This window comes from Balearica regulorum, chromosome 4 (genome assembly GCF_011004875.1).
Source record: "Balearica regulorum gibbericeps isolate bBalReg1 chromosome 4, bBalReg1.pri, whole genome shotgun sequence".
Classification (NCBI taxonomy): Eukaryota; Metazoa; Chordata; class Aves; order Gruiformes; family Gruidae; genus Balearica; species Balearica regulorum.
The window spans coordinates 77871773-77895528 of NC_046187.1; the positions used below are offsets into that span (position 1 = coordinate 77871773).

Genomic DNA, 23756 nt, shown 5'->3' on the forward strand with positions numbered 1-23756 from the left:
CACGATTAAATTCCAGAAGACAGTATAGCCAAGAAAATTCTCCACTAATAACACAAGATGAGAAGTATGGAGAAATATGGTAGATTCCATCATGATAATGCAATATAAACAGTTCAATAGATTAGGTGGCAGATAATATCCCAGATGGTATTTTGGGGTTAGCACTGCTCAAATCTGAAATCTTGTTTTGACCTCCTTAGTATGATATCTGTAGTTGATAAAGAGAAAATTAAGGGAGGAGCAGAAAAGACAAGACTGATTTGTCAACATATGCTAGAACACATTACTTGCCTAAACAGTGAACAAAAGCAGAAAAAGAATATACCTAACGGAAAACATTTTAAAAATGTGTATACATGCAAGAAAGGAGAGGAATCGTTCAAGCGTTCCAAGGAATACAACTAAGATTAATTAAATGATTGCATGGAAATGCAAAGAGAGAGTAAGCGAAGACTTTAATACTCTAAAATATTTTCTTAAGGGACGTAAGTTAAGCCTAACAGCATAAGAAAACTATGTGAACACAAATCAAGTCATGATTTAATTACTTTCACCCAGGCACTAGAAATCAAGTTAAAAAAAGGGTCCATGTTCAGTTTGACATCGAAGAGCTGTTGGAAAAACACCAAAGTGCTTGCTTTCTTACTTAAAAAGATGGACAGATGATGGGGAATGGGCAGGTACCGCTAAGGTACCAGTAGCTGCTGTCTATAAAGTTTGAATACAGCAAGACAGTGAAAAGCTGAGGAGTACCAACCGCGCAGAAACATGATACGTACTACTGGTATACCTACACAACTTAAAATTTTATATATTTTAAGAAACTGAAACAACAGCTTGAAAAGGCCATGGAAAAATGCCATGCTGACACATATAAAAGATCGAGACCTTAACACAGACATGCCTCTGACCCAGAGATATCCTGTTGCTGTAGTGGATCAGCTTGAGGGATGAACAGAAAAATCTTTTTTGTTCATTATTTGTCATAGCTAAGTAATGATGAAATATGTAACATCCCATCTGAGATTGAGTAAAGCTGTAACTTCTCTAATTTTTTGACGATGGGAACGTTGCATGTAAAAAAAAAAAAAAAAGGATGAAAATGTTTCTGCATTTTTTTGAATGGAGTATTGATGCTCTAATCCAATTTTATAAAGTTCTAATTTGGTCTTCAATGAGATTTAGGACAAATCACTTGTATGTTGCATCTCATTTTCTAGTGATAATATTACCTACCTGGCAACTGAGTTCACAAGGTGTTTTGATGATGTGTTAGCAAAATCAGAAAGAATCGATGTTAAAAGAAAGCATTTGAGAATATGTAACAGTAAAATGTTAGGACTGATTTTTCTGACACTGGGTAGTTTTTTATTTTGACTCCATATCAATGCCTTAAACACATTATACAAAACAAATGCTTTTTGTTGACGCAACTGCTTATCAGTTGTGTAAGATTAACGATGTGATGTGAGAACAGACATATTTTTCCTTTGCTCCTATGAGATTCAGAAATAATAACAGTAATAGTAATAATAATCTGTTCCAAATGTGGAAGAAAATATTTCAGAGGGTAAAGATATAAGGGAAATTTTAACCTTCCTCACTCAGTTTGAACTCTTCCTAAAGGCTATTATGACCTCCCACATTTAATGGAAATACATCCTAGTGTGAGTTTTATTAAATACTTTGTTGTAAGCTGTTTTGTTCAGTATTTCCAACTGAATCTGCTCAGGCTGGGAAAACCTGTAATGGTTTCCCTTGAGGGTATGTCTTCTTGTCTGTGAGTGTTTCTGTGTGTGTGTTACTCATCTGCAACTCAGGTTGTCAAGAACTATAATTAAAGTGAAAGAAACTGATGAGTCTGAACTGACGTTTTCTTTTAGTATCTGCAAAAGCAACACCTGATAGTACTTTTAGAAGTGAGATTAAGTGTCACCACTATCCAAATCAAGAAGTTAAATAATTGCAAGAGCTAAAAGATGTACTTCTGTATAAGAAACGCAGTCCAAAATCTCCTATTGTGTTCGAAATCTGTCATTATGTAAATTCAGTTCTCCATAATTCCATGCTCAAGAAACAAACCTAATTTTTATTTAAAACCTCGGGATGTATCTGAGAATGCCCCAGGGGAAAGGAATTCTTATTTAATACAAAATGCTGAAGCTTGGTCCCAAACCACCTCCTTTAAAGGCAGTAAGACAGGAAAAGAAGTGAACCTGAGATAGCACTGAAGTCCTCTCTTTCTTTACAGCAATTTTTATAGGAATAGTCCTTCAGGACCATGTCTTAGGGTATGACAGAATGGTCCCTAGGCCTTGCTAATTATTGCAGGGCTGGTGCAGTTTGTGTGTCGGAAAGTCTCCCATCTCATTCAGCATGACCTGGAATAGGAAAACAAGCTGGACTGAAGCCATCACTGCTGTAGCAGGCGAGCTTTGGATTTTAGAGCGGTTACTATTTTTAAAACAAATGCTGCATGTAATGAAGCATATACGTTAATATTTCCTTCGATTCTCTGATCTTTTCTATGATCATACTTGTTTCAAGCCTCAATCTTGAATCCATAACACTTTGCTTGGTTCTCATGGAATTAAATGGCTTAACATTATTTGGTATCAGAAATGCTTTTCTTTGCAGAAAACTCTTCTAATGAGAAATTTCAATAAATGTAATCTTCAGAAATTCATGAATATTTGTTACCTGATAAAGCACAAGAGTGTGTTCCCTGTAGCCAAAATGCTTCTTAACAAGAATAAAAGTCTGACCTGTCTAAATTTTAACCTACTAAATGTAGACATATAGATTGTGTGTGTGCTTCTTGTCTCCATGAATATATTCTAATGAAGACAAGTTCGGTGTGATTTTGCTTTGCAAATGAAGCTCTAGATAACATCTTTCCATTTATGCAGGTTACATTGTTTCATATTTATATGTACGTGTGTTTACATGTGCATTTATATAGAATGAGATATTTTCTTAGTCCTGAAAATAGCCTTATATCAAAACACTGTCGCTTCAAAGGAACTGAGATTATTTCATAAAAAATATTTTCTTGTTGAGTTTTTTAGTTATGTCTTAAGCTTCATTCATCTACTTTTCCTTACATAACGCAAGCTCGGCCCACCACCAATCCACCTTCACTCAGCTGCTTTGAATAACCATAACACTAATAAAAACAAATCGGCCTTTCTAAAGTCTTCTGTGCTATTCTTTATGCGGATCATACTTAAGACCCCCCAGATGCCAAAGCTTGAGATATATACGATTGCCCAATCTAGCAACAGTTACCAAGGTAAAATCTTGTGAACTCAGAGATGTAGAAATAAGATCCTATGGGATCTTTCACTTATCTGAATCAAACCACCATACAAGTGTCACTTAAAAGAGACCTCTGGAGGTCTCTTGTACAACTTTTGACTTGAAACGAGTTGATTACCAACATTAGATCCGCTCAGCTGCTCCATTGTCTACCTGGGGCTTGAAGCCCTCCAAGGATGCCAACTGCATAAACTCTCTGGGCTCCTGGTCCGCACTACCTTTCCTGGGAAGCAACAGGTAAGCGTCATCTAATGAACTAAATCTTTAGTATTGTTGTATATTTGAAAGAGGTATTGTAAATGGCTTTAAAGCTGCTATAGATACATCTATTTATGTCTTCTTTTTCTGTTTGTTTTTGAGCTGCTTCATAGGATAATTAGGAATTCTTCACTGTTTTAACTTTCAGAAAGCCCTAAGACAGTGTTTCCATAAAATACATCATATATAATGAATATATGACCATGAGGGATTTTATCAGCACTCATTTTGATTAACCTGCATAACTCACTGATGCCTTTATCCTTTAGGAGTAGTAAATTGACTCAGTGTCAGGATGATAAATTTTTTATGTTACCCCATCACCCGGTAGTCCCTTTCTTGGACAGTGTATTGCGGGATACAGCCTGTGCCAGCAGGAGTTGGGAGACTCCTGTATTAGTCACAAATAGAAAAGCTCAAACAATTTGTTCCATATAAAGGCTTATCAAAACCTGTATATTTATAAGTATCATGTGCTTCATATAGCCATATATTTTGGAACAGAGTACACTTACAATGGCTTTATTTCCCCCTCTCCTACATCAGTATGCCTGCATACATTCAAACACACGTGCAAAGCTTACTTAAATACATCTCCATCCCAAAAGGCACAGCTGAAACATCTCCCTGTATTTTTCATTTCTTTAATTTCTTCCAAAGCAGATGATGTGAGCTAGTTGAATACACAATGTAAATCAAGGTTTCTCACTTTCCGCACCTAGCCCCAGCCTTCCTGTCCTGGAAGCTGTGTTTTTACAGCAGAGCCAAAATAAAGACCCCGAGTTGTTATTTTCCCTCCTTGCTTGTTCTACTAGGAGAGTAGAGATTACTGTGGACTCCAACCAGCTTTATGGTCCTGGCTTTCTCTCAGTCCTTTCCCATCATTGCAATTCTTTGATTTCATGTTCCTATCTTGCTTTTGGGTTGGCTTTTTCTTCCCCTGACCCTTTCCTATATTTCAAGTGTCTTGGCTTACTTCCTTCTTATTTCCAAAGTCCTCTCCTTTACCCACTGCTTTCGTTCCAAGTCTCAAAGCAGAATTTATTTCCACCAATGCCATCCTAAACAAATATCTTTCCATGAGACCAATGTCACATTATTTTCACAGCATTGGTACATACGGTATACTGTTCATATTTGCAAACTCCCTTTTTTTCCATTCTAACTTTTTACTACAATCTTGTAGGTGAAACAATGAATAAACATGAAAAGCAACTTGCAAAAAAAAAAAAAAAATCCCCTAAATTAAAAAAGAAAATCACAAAAGTAAAATTATATTCTTAAGCAATTTAGTAATTATCTGTAGGGTCTCTGGGTCTGTCTTTCACTTCCCTTTACCAATTTGAATATATTAACTTGCGTTATAGGCACTTGTCATGTATTACCACAACCCAAACCCTAGTCTTGCAATGGTGTCAGCTTAGACATAGGACTACATCTCTTCCTTGCGGTGTGTAACTCTTTGAGCACCCACTGTCCAATAACCACGAACACAGTAGTTATTTAGGAATAACTGCTCTTACTCTCAGCTCCAAATAAATTGAATCACTAGCAGACAAAACACAAAATTTCTATTAGTGATATCTATTAATCATTAAGTATAGCTAGGTCTTCACTCAGGTGTTTTCTACTGAAAACGCTGACAGCTTGCCAGGCCAAGCAGCCCAGCCCAGAAATATCTACAACCCCTGTTTTGTCACACTGCTTCTGTGAGTATACTTCACGTAGTATTCTTCTATTGCTGTTATAAATCAATAGTAAAACTAATTTTGTTGCTAGCTAAATAACAGGAGTAACCTTTTTGCACTCCTGAGAATCTTGAAGAAAAGGAACCCGACAGTTTTGTCAATTTGCCAACTCTCCCTTCAGCAAACTTTCTTTTACATAGTGCTAAATTCTTGCCTGATTCGGGAGGAATTAAATTACTTTATTTACCGAACTCCAAACCAACATTTTCTCTGTAGTCTTAAGCATTTTAAATGCAAAGGGTCTCTCCGATCGCCTACTTGAAAACAAACAAACAAAAGAAAAAAAAAAAAAAAAACGGAAAGGCTTTCTGATGCAGGGAAATGAAATACCACATCAGTGGCTCTTAAGCAACTGCTTATGCACAGGCTCTTAATCCCAATTCAATGAGACAGCCTTACTTGCTTTTAATAGCAGGTGTACCTTAAATTACCTGACTTTGAGTCTATAGAATTCATAAGTAGCAACTTGATACTCCACTGCCCATATGCATACCAACTTGCTTTTACAGCGTGAGGTAGTTTAAGGTGATTCAGCCTTAAATGAAAGAAAAGTAGGACCTTTCAACCATTTTGGTTTACTAGCTGTGAGATCCATAGGCAGAACTGACAGGGAACCTGTTTGCCAGCTCACCTGAAGGAACTGCTGGATGCACACTGTTATTCTGTCATAAATAATAACAGGCTCATTCTTTTTTGATGAGGACTATCTATTTCCAGTTCCCTTATTCTTATCACTGATCAAGAATAAACATACAATTATTTTGCGGTATATCCAATAGCTGTTAAAATTTTTATGTATCCAACCTCCCAGTCCAGGCGTTAAAGGAACTTTCATGATGTCCTACCCAAAGTTAATGGCGTGGCTCCGGCCCCTTTACCTTCCTTTTTCCCCCCAAAGTCCTCACTTAAATTCACCAAGCAAGAACTCTTAGATAAAGTCACAATCTTAACTGAACTGCCTTGTATCTTCAAGATGTCATAAGAATCTTTCTCTTAGTATTGTAGCTGAGCCTATTATGCTAAGATAAATGGGCTTTTGAAAATAATTGGAAATTGGACCCAGCTAAAGTATGCGTTTGAGTGTGCTTTGGCTATTGATTCGGTGGTTTTGGACGGTGTTCAAAGGTACATGGCTGTTACTCTGTACGCCACTGCATATCTCTCCGGCTCAGAAGTTTAAGACTCTTTGGGCAAATTTTCTGATAATACAGCTGATTTTATCTGTAGAGTTCTAAATCAAACCTGAACACGATAGGGGGCTGCCTTGGATAAGGGATTTTCTCAGATTCTGTTCAATATAATCCTGCAGGGAAGATTGTAGCAAAGCTACTAACATAAACAAGAACTTTAAAAAATGCAAGCTCATAGCCTAAATGGATAGTAGGCAAATGAGCTGATCAGCTTCGGAGCAGCACTAAACAGAACAAGTGGGTATTTATTCTAGAGTAAGAAATGAATATATAGATCTGTTTTATTGTAATGGCCTAGCTAACAAGAGTCAGACAGGAATACTAAAAAAATAAAGCAGCCCTAGAGTTAGTAGAAGTTTGAATTTTTATCCAAATAACAAACATCATGGTTAAACCCAATTCTATTCAACAATCACAAAATGGCTATCATCTATCAGCATGAGCTAAGTATATGTAAATGGTATTTACTTCACTGAGAGTAGCATATGCTCAGCACCTCAGAGGATTCATTCCAATACAATGGTGCAACTAATTTTGACGCAAATATACATTACATTAAATAAACTAAGGCAAGAGGCAAAGAAAATTATTCTGAAGTGCTTTTAGTCTGTGATTTTATTAAAAGAGGTTGTTTATTTTTAGAGGGGAATTAGAAATTGAATATTCAAATTTAAAATTACAGAAACATATCTCTTTATGGACCAAGGTCAAAGATACTTTTATTAGGAACAAGGATATCATCTACACAGATTAGAAATATTTTTTAAAATCTTTTGCATTTTTTTTAATATTAATTCCTTCTTGTTTTTAATCTAACTTCCTCCTCATCCCTTTTCTTTCTTCTCTATAATCTTCTTCAAGTCTACAAGGCTTCTCACTGGTATCGCATAGTTTTTCCTTATTTTACTTTTCAAAATTCAATTGGAATCAGGAACTAAGAGTCTCACCTTGCAATGTAAAGGGCCAAGTCAACAGTCTAAATTGGCCGTGCTCCGTTGATATTAATGAGGTTAGGCTGATGTATGCTAACTCTCATCTGCCAGTTCTTACTTATCTGGTAAAAATAATTTTGCTATCTGCATGCAGGGAATTTGATGGGAAAGATCAAAGAAAGAACTGAGGGGAAAGGAATGGAAGAAAGACGGAAAAACAACAGTGGGTTCTCTCCTTTACTGAAATAATTTACACTTCAGGAATGTGACATTTTCTTACTTTTTGATCTGTTTTTCTACTTGCAGCAAAGTCAATGATGCCAAAAAGAACCCCTTCATATGCTATGCTAGTATCATATCAATCTATAGAGGAAAAAGCAAACAAAATCAGCTTCATACTTATTTGCAGAGATAAACCATACTGAACTACTGAATCTTATGGGGAAAAAAAGAAATCAAATTTTCACCAAAAGATATATAGCACATTATATGTTACGTACACAGTATTTTTTAAGTTGTTGCAACACATTTTTCTCTAACAGAACTATAAGAACTGTTGGGTGGCTTTCATCTGTCTTTTAAGTTTTAATTGGTTTTATGTCTCTTTCCTTTTTACATAAATATACATATGTCCACACATGGATTCATACATAAGCATACATTCATTTCATTTATAAATATTAATATTCTTAATAATGCAAAACTCTAAGCAGAGATTGTACTCCACATAATAGTTCTGAATCATAACTCGTCTTTTGGATCAATCTTAATTATATTGCGGTTCTTTGTAAACACAGTAGTAAATTACAATATTGTAATAATCATTCTGGTGCTTGATATTTGCATCAAAACACTTAAATACGGTGAATTCACATAAACTTACTTCTGTAGTCATAGGTTGGGAGCTTGAATTCTGGATTTGTATTGTACTTCTAACATTGTACTGTATGCAAGTTGCCAAATAATGGTATTTCATTTTAATGTAAATAAAATACTGTTTATTTGTAATTGGCTATCCAAGAGAAAATGAAGAAGAAGATGGAAGCTGAAGCAGCAAGTAGACAAGCAGATGTAGATGTGCACTTGTATACCAGATCTCTGGATAGCAAAGGAGCATACAGTACCCAGCACCTTGAAGATAAACAGCTTCAGGAAAGCACTCTGCTGACTGTGTTATACCAGATAACAAGATAATGCTCTCAAAAAGGGATGCACAGGAGTTCAACTCTCTATATCACCTCCTGTTCAGAGCAACAGTGAAGAAGCAAGCTGGGCAATCTTAAATTTTTCTGTACGTCAGTACTACTGAGTCTTTGGAGCAGACCCAAATAATTTCTGTGGTTGAAGCTAGTTATGCCTTTGTCTGCTACTGACTATGAAAACCCAACCAAACAGAAACACAATGGTGATGAAGCCTGGTAAGCAGCAGATGCTAACAATGCCAGACTGGAAATGATGAAGTCAAGCGATTCGGCCACTTAAATTTCACAACGGATGGTGATGTTCCAGTAACGAATAGATGCTAGAGATTCACAATGGCTTATTCAGCATCCACATACACTGAATAAAGAGACTTGAAAAAGAAACACACACAACCACAAAAGCCAAGCTGGTAGAAGCACTGATTTGGGTAATTGCTGTAGATAGATGAATATGACAACTCAATGGGTATGAAAAGCTGGACCCAGATGGCAGTAGGTAAGAAAAGATCATAGCGTTTACTATGCAGCATAGCTGTCAACGATACAAGGACAGATCACTCCATTACTATCAGGAAAATGGAAGAGGATCTTTTCATTGCTGTGGGAAGATCAAGGTATTAAAATTACATATGTACATACGTCAAGAAGTGAAGACCAATTGCAGGACAGACACAGGAACATTTAAGCAGCTCCTTTTAGGATTGCATATATGACTTGAGAATGTTTGATCCAAGAAAGCCTGGCAAATGTTTAAGACCTTCTATAGTACTTTGCAAAAAATCAAAATGTTATGTAATTGAGAACATTTGCTCTGACTTCTGACACGTGTGAGGAAGGCCAGTGATTTCACTGGGGAATCTTATGGATGAAATGAAGGGCACAAGTTAGTTGTCCTAACAATCTTCGTACTTGATTGGGCTTAAACAATGAAAGGGTGCTTTTTCAAAACCGCATTTGAAAACAATCTTGTTTCAAGTATCCTGGGTCTCACAAATCGTCATCATTTTGAAAACACACTCAGGAGAGTGAAACATATTATACATTTACATACATATGGTCTGTATTTGAGTTAGAATACAACAAAGGTGTCGTGGGGCTACTACTAGGGTGATTAGTTAAAAGAACAAAACAAGAAAATCGTGAAGAGCAGCAACTGCTACTGCTTGGATCTAGTAATCTCCCAGAGGCACAGAGGAGAAGGAAAGAAAAAATAGTTAAAAAATGTAGAAAACTCATCCTTTATAACATTACTGCTGCTGCACATTCCTGTCTCGATTTCTAAAAAAGATTGTGTGTAAAAAGTTTGTAGTGTTCATTGAAAATAACTGAAATAACTGGACGGGAATTAGAGTATATAATCATTGTGCTTGCCAATAGTATTTGAAAACAGCACGTGCATCATAAAATAAAATATTTTGCCGGCCTTCCAGAGTTTTTGCTAAACCTAGTGTGCATTGGAACCTGAGTGAATGAAATCCCATTAGTCATCACCATCTTAACAATATGCACTTCATACAGAGCTGGCTTCTGCACAGAGGAAGGAAATTACCAGTACTAACAAAGGAAAGAAGATTTATAATGAGCAAATATACAAAAGCTCCAAATAATTATAATATTCACAGCTTGGCAATGACTTTCTAGGCTATGAAATTACTTTTCTTTTGGAAGAATGAAGATTTTACAAGGTTAGTATAAACAAAGGGTAATTGGAAAACCAAATTGCTCTATGCAAGTTATTGTAAGGTCTGGAATAATGGCGATAACATTTTAAAAAGCTTGCTTATGAATCACTGTATTTTTGTTTTGTACATTATTGCCATCAAAAATGCTCCCTTTCAAGTGCTACATGGGAAACATAAATGGCTAAATACAAATACCAGCTTACCCCTGATACAATAAGTTCTCCTCCCAGGTTCTGAACTTCTGCCTTCACTTTGCTGCAGATATTGAGTTGATGGCAGTAGAGGGCAATGCGCTGCAGGTAGGCTAGCAGATCCTGTTTGCAGGCTGAGTCTGGGCACTACAGACAAAAGAAATATGTCATTAGATGTAGCTGACTTTATATGATTAGAGAGAGGTAATCAGAGGAGATAGTGGCAATGTGTGTGTATTAGGTGGATCCGTTTCACTTCGTCTTTACATGAGATACTTGATGAAATGTGAAAATTCAAACTCTACCTTTCAGTTAACTCAACTTCTAATTGTCTAATTGAAGATGCACTATACCTTTTTGTAAAAAGAAGAAACCTCCCTGTCAATCACTAACGAAAGACAAATAATATGCTTGCTATGTTTGTGGGGGAGGTTCACTTACGATACCAGTTTGTACAAAACAGAAGAATCTACTGAGCAGCCAAAAGACCAAGTTTGACCTGACACTCTAGGTTGCTTGCTGGGTGTCCAGGTTAAGGTACAACATGGACTAGTTAAAGTCCACATAAACCCAGTTCTGACTGATGACATCCACTCTAATGACAACTCTTGTCTGTCTTGCCAGCTTCCCCGGCATTTGTGCAGACCTTCAGAGGACACAGCTCTGCTTCAGACTTGGCAGAAGCCAGGCCCCTTACTGACACACTAAGGACTCGCGAGGCAGATGTGAGGCTGCTTGGGTTTGGTATTGACAGATTTGGCAAGCTTATTGGTAATGCATAAATACCTTAATCTGTGCCAGAAGACAATTATTTACTAAAGTGTAAGTGAGATATTACAGAGTCTCTCAGCAGATGACATCAGTATTGCAGCCCTCTCAAGAACACAATGAGGTAAGTTGGTCCCTCTGCACATCTAAAGGATACCTCTTCATACCAGAGGGAAGGCTGTCTACAGTCCTGTATCGTTTTGGATGCTGCGCATCTTAAATGTATTTTGATAAAATTACATCAGGTCAAATATGGTAGACTCAGTGAAGGTTTTATAATCAATATAACTAGAAAAGGCCCAAGTACAATTTATTCATAGTCTTTGGGACTCAATAGAAACTGCATCACCCCCCACGATATCAACAGCATAATAAACAACACTCTTGTAGTTAATATTCAAAGTCTAGCCTCAAGAGAACAGACCTCAGTAATTCACACTGATGAAACATTGCTGAAAGGGTCCATTGCTAACAGCTTGTCTCCAATAAATACTCTTTGGGGCTACCCAATCAAATCTGACTGACAATATTCTTTGAATGTATAGCTTGGGGAACAAAGATTCCAGACGTTTCTTTTTAGCATTTTACAAAGTTTATGCTCAACTTTTGTAAAGTATTGTCAGAGCACTTCAACAAAACCCAATAGAACTGAACACACGTGAGTCAACAGCATCACAGCCTCTGGCTTGAGATGACTGCTCTAGCCCCAACAGCTGCTGCTGGCAAGGAACATGTTTGCAGTGAAGTAGTTGCATATACTGTCATCTACAACCCTGAAAGCAGTCACTTTGCTTTTTTCTCTCCTTTTAAAGCTAACAATAAACAAAGCTGGAGGTTCATTGTGGCTCTTAGGTTTAATCTGTTCTATGCTTATGGCAGTGCTGTAATGCCTCTTCTTGCTCAGACAGTTGCCACATCTTTCAGGCATGGAGCCCTAAAAGACCTCTTCTCCCTACTGGTGACAATTTAATACAGAAATATTTACCCTACTTTTGAAGTCTATGAACTGACAGAAACGAACTTTAAAGCAATACTTCTTGAGAGCTGACAAGGCTTTAAATACAAGTACTTTGGAGCAAATGAAAATGTAAGATATCTTTCATTGGAACAGTAATTAAAAATGCAACTGTCCATAAAAAGTTTATATTGCACAAGTGTCTCCAAAGTTCTGTAAAGTATCATCGAAGTGGAAGCATTAAAACAAACCCTTCATTCTCATAGTTATTAAAGTGTGGATGCTAGAGTCATGTGAAATTTAAAATGTGACTCAAGCCAATTCACTCTAAGCATAGCAAGTCTCTTTGTGTTTCTTTCTTTAAAATATTCCACCTCTGCGAATACTGTAGACTCGGAATTTCGTCAGCTGACAGATGGATTTCTTCTTTCTTATGCTAAAATGAACAGATGCTACATTTGACGGACTGGAATGGGTTAACTACAGGAAAAAATGCTTGCTAATAATGAAGAAAACCTAAACCCAAAATTTCTGAGGTTATAGGAAAATGGGCAACTTCAGGTTTCTTGCCACTCTGACCCATATTCTTTAGCACAATGTGTTACACAACATTACATGCTTACTTGAAGAAGAAATAGAAATACTTATTTTGAAGAGAAAGACTAGAGGCAAGGAAGTTATCAGTTCCCACTTCCAGCAAAATTTCTCCTGATGACAATGACAGGAAAGAAACTACAGGAAGTTTACAAGGGGAAAAATAGTCAAATTTAATTTCCTAAATCTATAATTAGCTATGTAGAACCTGGATTTGAAATTTGGCTCTTGATTTCTACTATGATGCTGCTTCTTGCTCTCCAGATGGATAGAGAATCCAATGTGAAAGAAAGGGGCTGAATATAGAAGGTTCATTTTTCCAGTTGTGACATGAATTTGGTAAGGGGACTGAGGCCATAGACCCCAGACCACGGAGCAGGGGACTGTAAGGTGAAAGCACAATACCCTGATGCAAAGCAGAAGAAAGGGAGTCAGGGAATCTTGAAAAAGAAAAGTGTCATATCAAGGGAAATTGCTAGAAGAATGAGCTGAAAAGAATATTCCTAGGCGTATGGCAAGGGTAGAAGAGCATCCAAGTCTCTACTGCTTTCATGACAGCAAATATATCAGCCTAGTACTAATACAATCACCTGGGCCCCAAAGTGAGGCGGCGGAGCAATTCAGATATTGTTGAGGTTTAGAGAGATTCATTTATGACTTTCCTGTACTGCGAAACTCAAGCTGATTGGTAAAGAAACAACTTGTATTCAATGGGTAGATCAGTATCCAGGCAGTGACTTTCAGCAGGTAATTTTCTGCCAAGTAGAGATAACCTTTTTCTGCAAAAGGCAACTCATTGATAGAGGTTACATTACATTCCAGCTCATTTTTGCTGTTACCTGATCAGCTACCGCCCGTGCCAATTTGTCCATCCTCGATCCTGCCTCTGCAATTTTCTTGGCTGCATTAATGACATCTGATGTATTCTTCAGGGGGCCTTTACCTCTGCGAAATACAATACAATTATGCACAATCTAAATAAATCATGAAAGGAAACAGTTTTGGTGACCCTGTTTAGTGTTTGATTTTAAAATAGTAACACAAATGACTTCTTAATTTATTACAGTTTCACCTTTTAACTACTTTATAGCACAGCTTGATTAAGAAATCGGTCTGCTATATTTCCTCTCTCTCACAAAATGCCTCACTAGCAATTTAGTCTGATGGCGCCTTCAAGCACATGAGCCATACTTCATAGTATATGCATTTTTAAGTGCTCATTAAGCCAACATTCTTTCTGGAATACACGACTATTTCAAAATTATGTTATTCCCAAGCCAGTGCTAGATGTTAAGCCTGTCACGTCCAGAGCAAGATGTCACATTTTAGAAAACCTTTGTTAGTAGATTTTTGTAAGAAAACAAAGATAAGCATAATACTTATATACATAACACTTAAATTTTACACTTAAAATGTGTACAATTCGCCTTAAGACTGATACTTCTAAGATGCTGCACAAAACTGATTTTAGTCATTCAAGTTACCAGAACATTTATAGACAAAAAGTAAAAAAAAAAACCTGCAGGCTTTTCTGAGTTTGCTTCAGATTCAAAACTTTAATTTAAATTTAATAAATTTGCTACTCCTCCTGAGACTGGCTCAGTTGGAAGTGAGCTGATTTTCCTTTTTTTGTTTGTTTGGCTTTTTTTGTTTTATACTATGTGGAGAAATATAGCTTCAGACAAGACTGATGGAAAATCATTGTGTGATCAAACTTAGGGTTTTTTAAACTAAAACTGAAGGCATTTTTGCTAAGCACAACATAATATTTTTTTTTCCTTTTTTTTTTTTTCATCTGTAATGCCAAGAATAACATACTGAAACATATTTCCATTTTTATCTTCTTTCCATACTTTCACTTCCACCTTAAACAGATGTTGAAATACAAGTATCCCACTTGTGCTGAACTTAAATTGTAGCAAAAATCCGTCACAGTGACCTCGTATGCTTCTACATTAATTACATCAGCAGACCTGACTGTCACAAGTTCCATGCATTTGAAAAATTATTCTATTTTAACACTGCTGAGGTTACAGTCAACTAAAAATGTGTGAAAGGCTTTGTTCTGTTTTAATGGAATATATTAAACAAGTTTTTATTGAATCTGATGTAGACGGAAGTGCACTTTGATATATATTTTTTTTTTTTAATTTACTTCAAATGCAACCGTAGTTTTCTCTCATTCTCATATTAGTTCTGTTCTTTTGATGGTAGAAAATGTAATTACAAAACTTTCAATTTGATGTTCAATGTATCAAAGGTTGTCCGTGAGGTTGCAGCAAGTGTTCATATTCTGGGCTGTTGCTTTAGAACATTATTTCTTCCTTCCATGAAATGATGGCACTGTTTGGATAGACTTTCACTCTGGTTTTGGGCAGAAGGATCAGAGACCCAAAGACAATTCAAATGCAAAAGTAATTCAGATTCCTCTAAAATATCACCCTTCACAGGAGGTTCTACACTGGCATTTGGTATACAGGAGTGATGGGCTTACTGCAAAAAGAACAGTTGTAAAAGCACAAACTGAGAGAAAAACAAATAAGCTGAGAGAATAATTACTTGGAAAGAAGTACAGTAGTAATCTATTAAAGTAAGCAAATTTCTATATGCATAACAATTTAAAATGGATAAAAATGTTTGCTGTTACCTATTACCAATTAACTATGCAAGTGCAAATAATCAAGCTATTTGCAAATTAACAGTATTTATACACACACACTCTCCTATCTATCCATCCATCCATCCATCCACGAGGTATGTGCGAGCCCTGTACTGTCAATGCAGAGACTGTCTCCTCTGAAAGGGGTTGATGGCTCCAGACCCAGGGCATGTGATCAGTTGGAGATTAAGAAATCTATTTGAGCATCTCGGTGAGATGAATAAATGGAGGTCTTATTTTAATTCTTTAGGAAAACATGAAGATTTTTGTCCAGTTTTGTCTAATCACATTTTGATAAATACCATTTAAACTTTCAAACTCTCACTAAAAATAAACACTGAAAAACCTTTAATTTATTACGGTGATCTGTAATTCAAAGAATCTTGCAAAAATTTTCTCCCTGGTGTGATTAACAATATGACTATATTTAAACAAAATAATTATGTTTATATGATATCATTAATGAATGGCCTTTTGATGCTTTGCGATTAGAAAAGAACAAGACATCAACAGACAAAAAAGAAATGAAAGCAAAAAAAAAAAAAAAAAATCATTACTGACAGGCTCCAGTAGAGTATTAGATCAAAATAGTTTCATTTCATTTGCGATATTTTTGGAAAGAAGTTCAGTGTTCAAAATGATATAAATAGTTTTGCCATTATTTTTGATTGACACAAATTACGTTGAAATGTTGAAAGTTCAGAGAGGCACATGCATTTAGATGGGTACTAAACGAAATGTCAGTTGAGTGTCTGTAAGGTCACAGACGATCTTTGCTGCTGAAATTCAATATGATCTGCAAATAAAACAGATTCGCAAATAGGACAAAAACTTCATGTGATTAATCCCATTTGGGGAAATCTCCAGAGCAGTCATTTGTAGAGAACTGTACAACTCATCCCTTTATGCATGATGTGTGTCACCTGGCTTTGCATCCCCCAACACACAGCACACCATCTCAATAGGCTATAAATTGCAACAAAAAGATGTGGGATGTCTGAAGAAGTCCCCAGCACGGGGTATTTTGTCCTTACCTAGTAAAGTCTGTCATTTCCATCATAATCATGCACATCTGCTTTGCCAACACGATGATGTCATTACCACTGTCATCCCACTTGGCCACCTCCGCATCCAGTTTGCTCTTTTCTTGGTGGAATATCTCTACCTGTTCAGCAATCTTAGCCTTCTCTTCCTGGGGAAGCTGAGCCATGATAGCCTGGAGAAGAAAAGGAGGAAGTTGGACATGAAAAAAGGAAGGTAGAAACTATACATTGCCGGTGGTCTAAAGAGCATGCTCAACTTCTACTTTCTTTTTATGGGAGTTGAAGATACCAAGCAAAATCCAGTAGGTATTTGATTTCTGTTAGGACAGGCAAAAAAACCCACCAGACAAAATACAGGATGTTTATAGCTCTTCTTATACCTTCAATAATTTTAAAAAAAATAATATATGAAGCTATAATAGACAGATTATTCACCAGAAGATAGGGGAAAATTCCTGTTAAATCTTAACGTTTAGGAAGAGGAAAATGAATGACATCTATGGGAAAAGGCAGACTAATTTGCCAGTATCTCCCCCAGTTTCATTCTCTGTCAGAAATAGAGGTTTTCTGCTTAACTCAACACTAAAATAAGCTATGACATGCAAGACAATACATTTGAAGTGAATTGTAATGAATGTACCTTTCAATGATATTTAGTGGTCTAATTGTCTTTTGGAAGCTATGCAAAAAGGCACTACACAGGTTGATACTAATCTGCCTCGACATTATCAACAAAGCAGAAAGTTCCCTGTCCCCCCCACCAAAAAAAAAAAAAAAAAAAAAAAAGAAAACCTTGCAAAATTATAATAATTACTTTTGAAGATCAAATGGACATTTCCAATAATGCTTTCCAAGTTGAGCTACTATTTGGCTTTAGGGGTTCTGAAGACCACATTATGCATTTAATGGGGTGTGACATATATTTAAGTGTCATTAAATTTTTCTTGTTTATGTCACTTTCAATCAGCCGAAGTCTTTCTCTACATATTCTTAAAATGCTCTTGGCTTTTAAAAATTCATAATTGACCTTTTCCAAAACTGAAATTAAAAAAGGTTATAACAGTAGATCAGAAAATGAGAAATTTGCAAGTTAATCAAATTAAAATTCAACACATGAGTTTTAATTAGGCCTTATCAATGTAACTCAGCAGTTTCAAATGTTAGCGTTCTAGTCTTTCCGCAGAAAAATGCAGTGGAAGTCAAGCTAATAAACATACGAAATACACATAAAACACTCGAAAAGATGAATTAACTGAAATTAAGAGAATGTGATAGGAGTAGTAAAATTTGGAAAGCTGATCCGCATGTCTTGCATGTGGCTTCTTTCTGTGGGCAGCTTCACCTGCACACCCTTTATATATACAGCGTTTTAACATTCCTATTCCAGCTGCAGATGTATTTTCAAAGGAGCTATATTCTATAGCAAATGCAGCTCATATATTCAAGTTTTATTTGTATTGAAGACCAACACAAGTCTTTCTAGTGAAATCCTAATAGCTTTATGGAGTAAGCATATTAAACAAATCCATTACATTCCACACATAAAAATGTAGCTTTTATGTAGAAAAGGTTCAAATAAGATACTATTCTGCTTAGCAGACTCATTTCAATGAGTCACTCAAGAGTGTGGACTGGGTAGCTTCTGCTTAACGTGTTTTCATTCTAGATTTTCATCGTTTGTTGCTTCTTGTGACATATTGCATTCTACATTATTCAGGAATGGGACTGTCTTTATAATGTATTATGTTTATACAGTGTGTAGCTGATCAAAGTAGAAGGTTTTAAGTGCAGCAGTGATAATAACCGCAATAAATGTAATGGAATTTAAGACTCCTAAGTCCCTAGGTGAACTAGATTCTGAGTAAAAATATTACTGCAGTGTTTACTTGGTTTTCAGATCAAGAAAAGATGATAATGCTACCCAATCCTAGATGTAACTGAAAAAAAATAAAAAAGACTGTGAAATAACTATACTGTATCTCAATACTTTTGCAGCCGAGACTTACTTTAGTAGTCAATTCTTTGAATATATCAAACAGGACTTTATGCTCTTTAAAATACAAAAAGTTACCAGCTTTTCCTATAGTGTTTGAGTATTCACTTTTAGCACTTATCAGAAGAAACCGCAGACCTGTGCAACACAGCCACGAAAATTATTCAGGTAATTCCCAGTTCCCCACTGGTTCTCTGCTGGAAAATTTTAAGGCTTCTTTTTTGTTAAACTCTCTTTCCAGTCAAATATATCTTCATGATGTCATTTGCCCCCCCAAATTATATTCTGATGTTGATTTTTTTTATAATCTGAGCCAAGCAGCCTATTTAACAAAAGGTAAACATTCATCAGATGGTGGCTTAATCCTGAGCATTAACAAACTTCATTTCTCCAACACCTGTGACCCCTGAAGCACTCATCAACTTAATTTGCAATCCCCATGCACAAGCCGAGGTCGCAAATCACAATGACTTGAGTTTATCATGATGTAATTACCCTGGTAAAATTACATTGACTCAGTAACAAATGTCTTCAATTACAATTAAATTACAGGCACTACTCGGTAACTTAAACAGATCTTCTTGACAGGTTTGTACGCTGGGAAACATGACTAATGTAAGATTTCTCTGGTTACAGCACATGGTGCCTGATGGGATTTATTTATTTATTTATTTATTTTAATTTACTGACTGCTCCTACGGATTCAACATGTTCCAAACCTGCAAGGTCTTCTCCTACAGCACTAGCAGGAGCAAAAGGTTGATACAAGGCATTCCATAAGCCCAAGGAAGACCATTCAATAAAGTCAGTGCTTTTCAAATAGGTGAGACATAAAAAAATTTTAAACACCATGGTCAACTTACTCCTATCCTTTCTTAAGTGACCCTGAAGATTTGAAGTCACTGCATTTGCTTTCCGAGGCATAGCTCTTTATTTGTAGCTATACAGATGCTTAATGTAGTACGTGGGTTTTATACTCACCCTTGCACTCTGGCCAGCAATAAGCTGGTCATCTTCAGTCTGAACACTTGTTCGGCTGCGAACATCATAATCTTCCTGCTCAAAGTCTGAATCATCCTCCAGCTCTTCAGGGGTCTAGAGAGAGACACAGGCAGAGAAAGCAAAAGAGAGGAGATGACAAGCTTATAGAGGATACAAAGTCCTATGTACAGTAAGCTCTTATTTCATCGACTACCTGCCCAGGAAATGCTCTTTCTCTTTCTTTTTAAATTAACTTCTCTGCCCAAGCAGTCAAGAACTGAAAATGAATTGTCTCAAAAATTAAGTTGTTTCAACTCTAGTTTTCTTTACAAATGGCTTTTATCATTACCTTGCTGCAACTTTTCTTAACTCTGTTAACATGATGAATACAGTTCCAGGAACAAATATCCTTTGGAAACACTAACAACCGGAATGCAGTATTTCAAAATAATGCTATTTCATATATAAATGGACACTAAATGCTATTATATTACCAGAATCTCCATGTTATCTTCAAAAGAGAAAGTAAACACCGGGGAAAAAGTAACTAACATCCTGGAGGAATAAGTTATCAAAGCAAATAAGAAATTTCCCCTTGAAAGAAAACATAAATGATGTCAACTGGTTTTCAAGCAAATGTAAAGTCTATAATGTGCTTTTTCTTATTGGCTCACATGATTCTTTTCAGTTACAGACCTTTGGAATTTGCCTCATCCCCTAAACTCAAACCACATTATGTCCATTGCTGGTGCTACGAATGGTGTAAGGGTCGCTGGGCAGGTTGATTGAATCTAGACATGTATATGTTGGCTTCAGATTGTTTAAAATGTTGGAAGGTTAGAGGGAAAAAAAAAACCAAAAACCACAACTGATGGATCTGTTTGTTTGGTTTTTTTCACCTTCTAGCAAAAAATTAGGAGGAAACCCCCAAATTTCCTCATGTATGTACAGACAGCCTACCTTAAATTCACTATTTAGTACCAAATTTAATACAGATGGTGCAACACCAGAAATAGTCTTTAGAAGGAAGATTATAGTCTATTGTGTGCTTGAATAGCATCTAGTACAACAATCTGGCCACGAACAACTTCTGTAGGTATAACACATGATAGTGGTAATAGAAAAAAAGATCACAGTGACTGTGCAGAGAAATCCTCACCTTACTGGGTACCCATATGCCTCAGTGTTAACCTAGAGGGCCAACCATTACAGAAGAAATCATCCATGCTGGCATTTCATGCTTGGAGGCAACGTCAAGTTTGCTAGCAGAGGTGCTAATCATTGCCAGTTGTCATTACGGCTCTGTCTTGAAGATGCTCAGTCACCAGGAACTGGTCCAAACCCTCTAACATAATGTAGAGAAGTCTTTTGGCGCCGTTTATGTTACAGCCTGGTTTTCCGAGATGAAGTGCACATCCCTGTTTGTAATGGAAAACCAGCTGCTTTGCTAGCTACATGGTGAAGTGCACATGATGGGGAGAGCAAAACACAGCCATCTTCATTTGGCTGAAAGAGTATGAATTAAATACGTGTTTTGATGCTGAGCGCTGGAGGAAGAAATAACCAACTATGACAGTATGGTAATGAAACGCAGGCTGCATCTCTGCAGAGATGCATGTACAAATAGTGTACATAACAGGATAGACAGGAGTTGAAGGTTAGGTGAAAAAATGAATTTATCTTTTCTCTACTGCCACAGGAAAAAAAAGAAAGATTGGTACCCGTCATTATAATATCTAATGGTCTTGATTTCCAATCGCCTTTAATCACTTTATTTTCTCTGCTCAGCTTCCCGAGGGCAGGATAGGACTTTAAAATCTGCCATAAGCAAACCAGCTACTAATCATACAACTCTCAACACTATAACCAGTAAGGACATGAGGATGCCTCTTGAAAAGCTACAATATTCTGAAAATGCTATGTTTCAGGGATTTATTCTTAAAGAAGAAGAAACATTCAGAAAAAAACTGATTGTCGTTACTGCCTGACATTCATAATCTTAAAATTTGTGGTCTTTAAAGATTGAAACTTAATGAGTATAGATGTTGAACTTGGAGAAAATATAGTGCAAACCAAAAGGACAAGTTAAGGCAATTGTTAATAATACTATAAGCACAAGAAATCTTCATATTTCCCCTCTGTACAAGTGAGATCTAATTCAAAACTCGCTTTCAGATTCACGCTCTTCAGGTTTTCAAGTGTGGTGAATTGAACACCCTCCTTTTCTTCCAGAAATAGCTACATGAAGAACAATAGTCAACTGTTATCTGTATGCTGCCATTTCAAACATGTGGTGTGCTTTTCACTCTTGCCCTGTTTGTTTTATCCAATTTCTCTATACTATATATAATAGGGTCTCCTATGTGTTTGGACACAAAGGTATAAAAAAAGAAATATTATATTGAAGTACCTTGACTTGAAGATTTTTACTTTTAGCAGGGCCTTCTAAACATACCATAATAATTCTAATTGTGCACAACTAACTGGTCCCTGGTATTTAAAACCCAGTTTCCAAGACAACAAAGTCTGGAAATTAATTTATCTGAGTTGGAAGACAGAAGGACTGAATCAGTCTTGCAGACACCTGAACCGATGGTCACACAGACATAGGAAACATGGAGACAGCTTCCAAACAAAACTAAGACAACCATCAGTGGCAGAAGGAGCTAGAGTAATTTTCAAAATTAATAGATTTTGAACTCATTGGTTTCAGCAGAAAAATGGACCATTTTCATAATTTTTAGTCTGTCTGTTCTGTAGCACAGGCCGTAAGACTTCCCAGGACTATTTTTTTGTCAAATACATTATCTCTACTACACATAGAGCATATTCTTTAATTCATTCATCTAATTCAGATGAATTCTCCCAGTGAAGAAGAACCTTTCACAATCTCAAATAAATCACCCAGTAAATATTCTCTTTTAAGATGCATGCTTTATTTCTAATATGTGGCTTTGTTTTGGGTTTTTTTTTTTTTTTTTATGATAGCTCTCTGGCTGCTAGACTGAAGATCTTGGTGTAAACAAAATATCTTCCATCAATATGATTTTGATTTATCTCTTATAACTAAGTATAAAAACGTGAATTATGCATCTATAAGTCATAATATGGCATATATATGTGGATTTCTAAATGCTATTTGTTTAATATTTCACCAATTCAAATATACTTGATGAAATAGAAACCCCACTATGTTATACTGCTATATGCACTTTAAAATTGTAAGATGCAATTATAAGAATTTCAGCACCATAAACACCAAGTCAAGCTAACCTTGTAATGAGAGGAAAGAAAGACTTAAGAAATATTCCCCCCCTTTTTTTTTTTACCATGAAAATACCCTCTAATTCTAAAAGACGGAGAAGAAAAAATCCTTTATAATATGCACTTCTATTCAACTCCATGCTATTCTGTTAATTTGTTTTTGTACAAAAAGGCAATTGCAACACCTGAGCGGCAAAGCCAGAGAACCTCTCTCACAGCAGGTCTTCAGCTGTTTAACGATTCACAGTAAAATTGAACACTAAATTCAACCTGAGAAGCAACAAGCAGTCGATGTAGACAAGGGACCCCGTAGCACCCACTGGAGGTAAGCTATTTAAAAAGATGATGGGATTCTGCACCAAGTCTAATTTTCCAGAGGATCTGAGACGTTACAGCACTTTGGATTTCACCACAATGGCTACCCCATGGGTGATCACGGCTAAGCCTACACTGACAAGTGTGGAAGAGTAGAAGAGGATTTATACATCCAAACCGCTGGTGCTAAGGACCCCACATTTGCACTGCCCTCATTTAATTTTTATTCAGGCTCACTCTAGTCTGTTCCCATGGACTGAAATTCCCTGAATGATAGAATAGAAATGCATTTAAGATGCTCCTAGAGCACATCTTCCAGGATCACCCCAAAGAATCAATTTTATATACTTCAAGACTAATCTGTAACTAAAGCACTGCAAGAGGGAACAACTGGAGATTGGCTCCAAAAGTGCACTCCTGATCCAAACAAATGTAACACTAATGCTAACGTAGATGCAACTAACTGTGAGGTTGCCAATAGCAAAGACCATACGTGAAGAGAGAAGACTGGCCTTGGAGATACATAAGAAAGAGAAAAGGTGCCATTGTGATTCTTCCTAAGTGTAGAGAGGGTTTCTGTCTAATAACTGTGAGAATTTCATAAGTACCTATGGAAAAAAAAAGTGTAATTTGATCCCGACTCAGTAATATAAAAGATGTTGG

At 36.4% G+C, this 23756-nt stretch overlaps 1 protein-coding gene across 4 annotated transcripts in view; it reads right to left on the reverse strand.

Annotated features, from left to right (window-relative positions):
* CTNNA2 (catenin alpha 2) overlaps positions 1–23756 on the reverse strand; it is a 535735-nt gene that overhangs the window by 19205 nt on the left and 492774 nt on the right. For all 4 annotated transcript variants that reach the window (XM_075752786.1, XM_075752785.1, XM_075752787.1 and 1 more), the window contains 4 exons: positions 19515–19628; positions 16532–16713; positions 13678–13783; positions 10534–10668 (listed from right to left, as the gene is read on the reverse strand). In XM_075752786.1, the coding sequence (XP_075608901.1) occupies positions 10534–10668; positions 13678–13783; positions 16532–16713; positions 19515–19628 (537 nt within the window). The remainder of the gene's footprint in view (positions 1–10533; positions 10669–13677; positions 13784–16531; positions 16714–19514; positions 19629–23756) is intronic.